The 9,245-nt window shown below is 33.4% G+C and overlaps 1 protein-coding gene across 3 annotated transcripts; it reads left to right on the forward strand.

The window, feature by feature from the left end:
• The first annotated feature begins 285 nt into the window (after positions 1 to 285).
• Positions 286 to 7,026, forward strand: LOC134245306 (autophagy protein 5-like). Of its 3 annotated transcripts, none has more exons than XM_062727616.1 (8): positions 286 to 395; positions 2,123 to 2,241; positions 2,600 to 2,727; positions 3,602 to 3,680; positions 4,573 to 4,735; positions 5,673 to 5,764; positions 6,161 to 6,269; positions 6,645 to 7,026. In XM_062727616.1, the coding sequence occupies exons 2-8, from the start codon at positions 2,134 to 2,136 to the stop codon at positions 6,770 to 6,772; spliced, it is 807 nt and encodes a 268-aa protein (XP_062583600.1). In that variant the 5' UTR covers positions 286 to 395; positions 2,123 to 2,133; the 3' UTR covers positions 6,773 to 7,026. The 3 variants fall into 3 exon arrangements, with proteins under 3 accessions (XP_062583600.1, XP_062583602.1, XP_062583601.1); XM_062727618.1 differs by having other exon boundaries at positions 286 to 361; XM_062727617.1 differs by having other exon boundaries at positions 294 to 383.
• Positions 7,027 to 9,245: the final 2,219 nt, after the last annotated feature.

Below are 9,245 nucleotides of genomic sequence, written 5' to 3' on the forward strand. Positions count from 1 at the left end.
TTTACAGATTAAAGTGTAAAATTTACACTTTAAAGTGTAAAATTTACAGATTAAAGTGTAAAAGTTACAGATTAAAGTGTAAAAGTTACAGATTAATGTGTAAAATTTACAGATTAAAGTGTAAAATTTACAGATTAATGTGTAAAATTTACACTTTAAAGTGTAAAATTTACACTTTAAAGTGTAGAAATTAAAAAAAAGTGAAGTGTCCAAGTGGCACTAATACGCTTCCGTAGTATTTGGGTAAAACTTTTGATCTTCACTGTACTTGATGAACTCTTTTGCATTGGAGGAAGATTTGGTACGTCAGGTAAACGGAAGGAATGGAATATTCTGCAAGGAAAATGTAACTGGACTGGATGTTTGTTATTTTCCGTTCACATGTGAGTTTTATGGTTAAGTGTCATTCGACAGTTTATTTTTCTTTTAAATATATAATGAGATTAAATTACAAGCTGTAAAAAGTTTGTCTCAATAATGGTTTAAGAAAGAAGGTTGACCATTTCGAGGCATTCGTCTGACATTAGTAAATTGCCTTGGCATTTATCACAAGGCTGTCAACACGAGGATAAATAGACACTGATATTATTTATAGTAACAAATGCATTGCTACTTATTAATCGGTTTGTTATTCTACTGACCATTTGCTGATTGACTGACTACAGAATCATATCGAGTGGATGACAGTTAAGCAGAGACTCTGTCTCAGACAGTATTGACAATATATTGTTTCATTTTCTACTTCTAGAGGATCGTATACAGGACAGATCAGTTGAGTGAGATCTAGTAGTGTGGTGGCCAAAACAAAAATTGACAAGCAAAAAATATTTCAAATGCCAAAACCATGGAATTTTTTTTAATTTTTCTCTAAATTTTGACTTTTTTTATTGCAGCTGTAAAATATACAGCACACTTTTCATTGTACTTTCACAAAAAATGGCATATCGTTTGAATGATTGAAAGTGTACAGCAAAAAAAGTTGGACCCCCTTTCCCCATATCACTGACTTACAAAAAGTGATGATCAAGATGATTCGATAAATCATCATGATCATAATCAATAATGCTTACCTCATGATTCTTGCCAAATTTCACAAAGAATATAACTCTTTAAAATTATCATTGAATTTCTCACTTTGTGTCTTCAACATACATGTACATGGTCATAAGGGCGAAACGATTACACGTGTAAACGGTGACGTTTCGATTATATGCTCTAAACGTTTACAGTTTGAGTAAACGTTTACACGAAGGTCATTAACAATGTCTATCAGAAATAAAGTTTAACACAAACAAATTTTCATAATTTACAAAAGAAACACCGTCTTGGAGTATTGATTTGATAAGCAAAAATCTAAACCGGAAATTGAGTGAAAATATCTAAAACCCTATACGGGCTAACATGATTAATTCCGATTTCCAAGTTGCTAATAATAGCGATGTTTTACGACACTTGAAATATAAAACTTGATATATTTTGATTAAATAAATATAATACATTTTTCACAAGTCTTTGAAAAGTTTCAATACAGTCAGCAGGTCTAGTTTTACTTTTTTCGAGATTAAAAGATCCATCTTTACAATTATTTTTTCTAAGTCCGGTAGCCAAACAAACCAAGCAGTTGGGTGACGAGGTCGAAAGTGAATGAGTTAAATGCGCCTCAAATTCTTACGGTTAAATAACAATGACCAACAATAAATTTGTAATAACAAATCATACTTATATCAAAGTGAAAGAATTGATTATTAAATTCGAGTTTCATGAGTAAGTAGCCATAAAAATAAAACATGAAATATCTCCCGTTTAAACGGTACCGTTTCGTTTACTGCTATCCGTTTAAACGTTTACAAAATTCAGTAAACGTTTCACCCTTACATGGTCACACAATCTTGAAAAAAATTACTTTAATTATTTTTTTCCTGTTGAAATAAAAACATTTTTCCTCTTTTATAAAAAATCTAACTCTCATAATATTCTAAAATTAAATTAGTAGATTGCATTTCCATACTTGAAAAAAAAATTTCAAATAGGTGATAATACATTCAATGAAAAAATTAATACGTGACAAGTGTCCAAGCATGTATATTTACTGCAATTACATAGATGAGTTGATTCTGTTTAGATTGAGTGACAATGGGTGAGAACCGAGAGGTCCAGAAGGGAGTGTGGGAGGGGCGTATCCCTGTCGTCTTCAATCTCTCAGAGGACGACACAGAGAGTGAGCAGCCCGAGCCTGTCTACGTATGTTACAGATGTGTGCAATGTTCTCAATTGTTCTGATAATCTATCCAAGCCAAGGCTTAATTTATTGATACTGTAAACCAATTTCGTGTGCAAGAAATTTTTGCGAGGTTCGAGAGAGCCCTGTCATCACGAATATTTCTTGCTGCAAAACAGTCTTTTAAGTCTCTGTGTCTCTATAGAACAACAGATCCAAAATAGGCTTCATCACGAAAATTAATTGTCGTGAAATAAAGTCCTCGCAAATAAAAGTTGATTTACATTAATAAATAGTAGTTTGTAGTTATACATGTAGTGTCTGAATGATGAACAGAATCCAGTGCTGGAAACCTGTAATGTTATATTTTTTCATTAACAGCTGATGGTACCTAGGATAAGTTATTTCCCTTTGCACACAGAGAAGATAAACAAACATTTCTTAAAGTTTGTCGGCGAGGAACAGGCAGAAGAAATGTGGTTAGAGCACGACAATCAACCGCTTAAATGGTAACAGACAAATTTATCAGGCTTTTATTGTAGACATGGTTATATTGAAAATTTTTAAACCAGATGCAGTTAATATTTCTACTGTGAAATATTTATTATATTTTCTGGGAACTTTTTTTCTTAGAAAAATATTTTAAAACCACAGGCACTTGTTTTGGGAATAAATTTTAACCCATAGTATAATAATAACACAAGATATCTAACTCCAAATTACACGGAGTACCCCCTCCCTTAGAATCGCGCTCATTTACACTTTCAGAGAAAAGGCAGTGGCAAACTGTTTATACCTATGTCATCTACGATAATTTATCTACACAACCATATATGGCTTGCTTGTCTTTGTTTTCTTTAATCTCCGTAAACAGCGTCAAAACTCTATTTGCCAAGTGGAAAAGTTGAACTAAACCATAAAACGGTATGTGCTAATCTCGGGCAAAGAGAAAAATTAAAGAATGCGTGGGTTTAAAAATTCAATTCCAGATTTTAAATATTGCTTTGAATCAAATTCGAGGTCTAATTCTTTGTCCGAGACTAGAACATACCATTCTATGGTCGAGTTTGAACTTTCTCTTTCCACTCGGCGAGCAGAGTTTTGAAGCTGATTAAGGAGATAAAAGAAAATAAAAACAAGCATGTCAGATATGGTTATGAAGATAAATTATCGTAGAAGACATAGGGGTAAACAGTTTACCCATGCATTTCCTCTGAAAGTGTAAATGAGCGCGATTCTAAGAGAGGGGGATACTCGGTGTAAATCGGAGTTAGATACCTTGTGTTATTATTATACTATGGGTCAAAAATTTATTACAGAAACAAGTGCCTGTGTTTAAAACGTATGAAAAACAATATATTGCCTCTCATCCTTATCTTGTAGGCACTATCCTGTAGGATTGCTCTTTGACCTTTACGGTTCAGAGAACAGTCTCCCATGGAGCATTACAGTCCACTTCAAGGTAAATCACATGTATTTTGGAATGTTATAATTCAAGACTATAGATCACATGTAGGAAATCTTTTAGAAGTACCAGTTTTGCTTTATTAAAAAAAAAATCAGATTCACCTAAAAATTGAACTTTGTGATAACTTAATCTGCTATTAAAAGACTTCAATAGCAACACCTATTCAAACAGTGAAAGTTCTGGATTTTTGCTGCTTATAAAACTAAAACCCAATCAATATTCGTAACATCAGTCAATATCATATGTCTCTTTATGTAACATTGAACAAGGAGGAGTTGGGAGATATCAGTAAAGTTTCATCATACTAAGAATGCATGGGAAGCTCTTAAATCCTAAAGTTAATCCCGGCTGGAGATTGTTCCCAGTTTAGCTTGGACTTTCAGTAAGGTGTGGCATTCTCAACATTACATAATAAGCTTCTGAAATATACATGTAGCTTTACATCACTGTTGACATTTACATGGGATAGAAATTCGGAGAAATGCCAATTAGTGTATTGAATAACCATTCAACATTGTCTAGTCCTCCAAAGAGGTGGAGCTTAACATCCTGACTGTGTGTGTTAATAGGGAGATGCCTGCATCCAAATAAGTTGTCTCATCATTGTCAACAACAATTTAAAGTTCCTGCTATTATTAATTTCTTAACCAATGAGAATCTATTCGACATTTGACAGATGCTAGTTACGTAGCGTTGAGAATGCCATGCCTTACTGAAAGTCCAAGCTTACCTGGGAATGGTTCTATTTGTTATTTTACAGCTACATTATTGCAAGTTCAAAAACTTTGGGGCTGATTATTCCATAATTTTTCCCTTTGTCTCAGCAAGGAAAAGTACATTTTTACTATTATATAGCTGTATAAAATTATGAAACTTTTGGTTGTAGGACTTCCCAGAAGAGGAACTTTTACACTGTACCAGTAAGGATGCTGTAGAGTCACACTTTATGTCCAGCATTAAGGAGGCCGATTCACTCAAACATCGGGGACAGGTTATAAATAGCATGCAGAAACGGGACCACAAACAGCTCTGGGCAGGGCTACTACATGGTATGTGTGTCTAAACCATATAAGTGCATATCTTTAATTTTATAAAAGAAGTCACATACATGCACATTAAATAGGTTTAAACTTAATCAAGCTTTCCGTTATCCATTTGGGGCTCTATAATTTCAAACTGAGGAGCCTAAGCTAAACTTCTCAGCCCTCTGTCAACAAGATAGAATTTACTCTGATGGGAATTGTGGCAAAAATGACCAGATATTCTTTCTTTTTAAAAAGGTATACTTTCCTTTTGACAATGCTGTTAGGGTTTGATTATACCCCCTGCTTGAAAAGTGGGAGGGTATATAGTGATTGGGATGTCTGTCTGTTTGTTCATCCATATGTCTGTTACTCTTTAGGGTACCCATCTCTTATCCGCAACTCCTCTTATGCCACTGGATGAAATTTTAAATGAGACTAGGACAGATTCTTTGCTACATGGTGCCTGATTGTGACTTATGTTACGTTTGATTAAAACATCTTTTGGGTTTCCCTTAGCAAAACATTGACACTGTCATTTTTTCTGTAATTTTGAATGGTACCCATCTCTTATCTGCAACCCTTCCTACACCACTGAATAAAATTTGATATTACTTTTACAGATTCTTTATTACATAAAACCACTGTGCACCTCTTATTTTACTTTTTGATCTGACACTAAGTGATTTTGGGTCTCCCAGAGTAAAACATGGATTTTACCATTAAAATCATATTGGAGGCAGGGGATACCTTTTAGTGAGCTCAGTGCTCACTGTACCTCTAGTTTATAAGTGGTAAAACTCTTTTTTTTTCCATTTAAAAGTATTATATTTAGAATCTGGGAATTCCTGTAGAGTTAAAATTATCTGTAATCATGTATAGAGTAGGAGGATATAAATCAGATTTAGACATTTATTTTTATCTTCCTTCCTTATTCATGACTTTTTTTTTTTTATTTTTGCAGATAAATTTGACCAGTTTTGGTCTGTGAACAAGAAACTAATGGAGTCAAGTGGAGAAGACACATTTAAATACATTCCCTACAGACTATATATGGTAAAAAAAAATACAGATATACAGGTCATCTGTTACATATTGCTGCAAACTAATGTATCACTATTACAGATTTATAAAAAAAATCAGGATTTTCAAAAGATCAGTATTTTATGTTTTGATATGAGTCCTATACTGTAAACCAGCTATTATTTGTGACATCTTTAATTCTTTAGTTTATGAATCATCTAACTTTATTTTGCAATAAAAGCAGCATTCTACATATTAAATGCATTTTAATGATTGATTTGCGGCTAGAAATATTTGCGAGTAAAAGTAACCTGCGAAACTCGTGGATATTTCTTGCTTGCGAATACATGTTGGAATTAAAAAAAAAGAACCTGACAGGAAATACGGAGTAGATTATTGTGATATTAATAGATCTTATTTATTGTACAGGTAGACAGACATTATGTCACTAGTCTATTTCGTCCATTTACTGAGGAGGGACACCCACAAACCCTCAAAAATCTGCTGCTGGCAGCCGTGCCACAATTCTTCACTGAAGGTCAGACTCATTCTGTTGTTTATAAATAAGATTGATATATACGTGTAGAACATCAAAGTCTTGATTTTTAATTTATTCCAGGAAGATCTTGCACATGCACTTATTGTCCCAAAATGTAAAATATTTTTAACTCCATTCACCCTGATTATGGACATAAGAATTTGAATGATTACCAGAAACTACCTTTTTTCTTTATTCTTGCTCTCATGACACCCCATATCATGTTTGACATGGGGAGACTTTTCATTCGACAAGTTACTTACTACATGCTTGGTGAATGTCAGCAAAACATGGCCGCAATTGAAGGGATAAACTATATCTTGTTATAATTACATTGTTATCTTCATGTATAAAAAAACTTTATTTCCTTTTTAGATGAAGAATTCCAGAAACACATCAAAATTCATGGTACAGAGCCATCGCTAGAAACACCGATCCTGTGGCTGTCTGAACATTTCAGCTACCCGGACAATTTTCTACACATGTGTATATTAGAGAAATGAAGCTACTGTAATAAAAGTATAAAGAGCCTAAACAAATGAAATACCGGTATCTGGTACGATGTATGGAGTGGTGTTTTTAAACAAAGTCTACATGTGATATGCACAAGGACATTCAGCTGACTTTATACATGTATGCAGGCACACATTGATGAAACATTGAACAGGAAATAGAATACAGTCTCAAGATAATTTTAATAGTATGTATGGAAATATGTACCTGAAGCTTGTGCAATAAATTTCATCAGTGATCTGTGTATCTGTAGCTATTTCATTCATCCCTTGTTTCATGAAATCCATATAATTTTTGCTATTGGAAACCCAAAATATGTGTCATATCAAAAAGTAACATAACAGATCACAATGGCAATTTGTAATAAAGATTGTGTGAAAGTCCCATTAAATTTTACTTAGTGGTAAAAGAGGAGTTGCGGATAAGAGATGGGTACCCAAAAGCGTAACAGACGGACGGACATCTCAAATACTGTATAACATCTCGCTTTTCAAGCGGGGGGTATAATGATGCACCATTAAGGTAGGATTCTTCTCTGGTTTCTGACTAGATGAAACATTCAAAGTAAATTTGCTTATATGTTTTATATATTTAGGTGTAAGGGATTTAAAAGACCATATTTTTCTTTCCTCATCACAATTGTACAACTTTAAATAGAAATGGTAAACTGCGTTTGAAAACTAGCAGAGACTATATTTTTGGCGGAATGGTGGCGTATGAATATATCTTCTGTTCTGCCTCTCAAAATTACAAAAGAACAATGAATTTAGTTATAATTTATACACAGTCAAAGACTTGAAGAGATTTTCAAATGTAAGTTAAATTAATAATAAGGGACAAAACTTTCAAAATATGTCAAATAAATATGATTTTTCAAACAGACTAGAACTACGATAGCTTTTACACGCTTCCAATCAAAATACATAATTGAACCAAAAATCCATAAAAAGTATTTTTCTCTCTTAGTAAACGATCAAAACTTTTTGTTTTTGTATCGTTTTGTACATTTATAAGACTACTTTATTATATGTAAAAATAAGAAAAAGTTAAATATAGGAAGCATATGAAAATAACTAATTAATATATCCTAAAAAAAAAATCAGAAAAACAGAAAATACGGATTAGCCAATGTCCAGTTTAGCTAAATTATTTGTGTAAATTTAGTAACATCATGCTATAGACCCGATATAGTAACATATTTTTATACAAAAAGAACAATCTTTAAACATTTGAAATAGGAGTAGGCATCACATGATTGGCAACACTATTTTTCATTCTTAATGTCAAGGAAAAAGATAATGATCTTGACCTGACCTTGCCTCTAATATAAAACGGTCAAATTTAATTTCACTGATACCGTCACTTAGTGATATTGTCTTCTTGATTCTGTGAAAATTTCATTAATTTTTAAATACAAGAAATATGAGAAGAATCCTACCTTAAGTTTTAAAATCGCATTATGCAGACAGAATGACATTTTTATACCAACCGCTTGAAAAGTGGGAGGGTATATACTAGTGGTGATTGGGATGTTGGTACTATGTAACAAAGAATCTATGAAAGTTTCACTATACCTCCGCTTGAAAACCGGGAGGGTAATATAGTAATCGGTATGTCCGTCCGTCTGTCTGTTATGCTTTAGGGTACCCATTTCTTATCCGCAACTCCTCTCATACCACTGAATGAAATTTGAGGAAATTTTCACAGAATCTATATAACATATTGCCATTGTGCACCTCCTATTTACTTTTTGATACGACACATATTTTGGGTTTCCCAGAGCAAAATATGGACACTGCCATTATGTTCAAACGGGAGATGGGGGTATCATTTAGTGAGAGCATTGCTCACAGTACTTCTAGTTTAAAATTCATTCAGTGGTATAAGAAGAGTTGCAAATAAGGGATGGGTACCCCAAAGTGCAAAGAACGGACGGACGTACAGTAGTGCCATAGTGCACCTCCTATTTTACTTATTGATCCAACACATATTTGGGTTTCCCAGAACAAGATATGGACACTGCCATTTTATACCCCCTGCTTGAAAAGCCGGAAGGTATATGGTAATCGGTATGTCCGTCCGTCTGTCTGCACGTCCATCCTTCTGTCTGTTACGCTTTGGGATACCCATCTCTTATCCGCAACTCCTCTTATACCACTGAGTGAAATTTAATGAAACTTTCACAGAATCTTTATTACGTATTGCCATTGTGCACCTCTCTGTTTACTTTTTGATCCAATACACATTTTTGTTTTCCCACAGCAAAACATGTACACTTACATTATATTCATATGCAGATAGTAATCGGTATGTCCGTCCATAAATGAAAAAAAAAAAAGAACAAAATTGATGTATATAGCATGGGCATTTATATGATTAGGTATTAATTTTTTAACCCATGTTATACAAGAAAGAAGGGGTTTTAATTAAAACTAGAGGTACTGTGAGCGATGAGCTCACTAA

This window comes from Saccostrea cucullata, unplaced genomic scaffold (genome assembly GCF_032062105.1).
Source record: "Saccostrea cucullata isolate Sc308-1 unplaced genomic scaffold, CSIRO_AGI_Scuc_v1 ctg125, whole genome shotgun sequence".
NCBI lineage: Eukaryota > Metazoa > Mollusca > Bivalvia > Ostreida > Ostreidae > Saccostrea > Saccostrea cuccullata.

Excerpts from the sequence above, each read along its gene's own strand:
- LOC134245306 (XM_062727616.1), top strand. The coding sequence starts at position 2,134 with ATGGGTGAGAACCGAGAGGTCCAGAAGGGAGTGTGGGAGGGGCGTATC. Across the intron at positions 2,242-2,599 it reads AGCAGCCCGAGCCTGTCTAC|CTGATGGTACCTAGGATAAG; the intron begins GTATGTTACAGA and ends TTTCATTAACAG. Across the intron at positions 5,765-6,160 it reads TTCCCTACAGACTATATATG|GTAGACAGACATTATGTCAC; the intron begins GTAAAAAAAAAT and ends TTTATTGTACAG.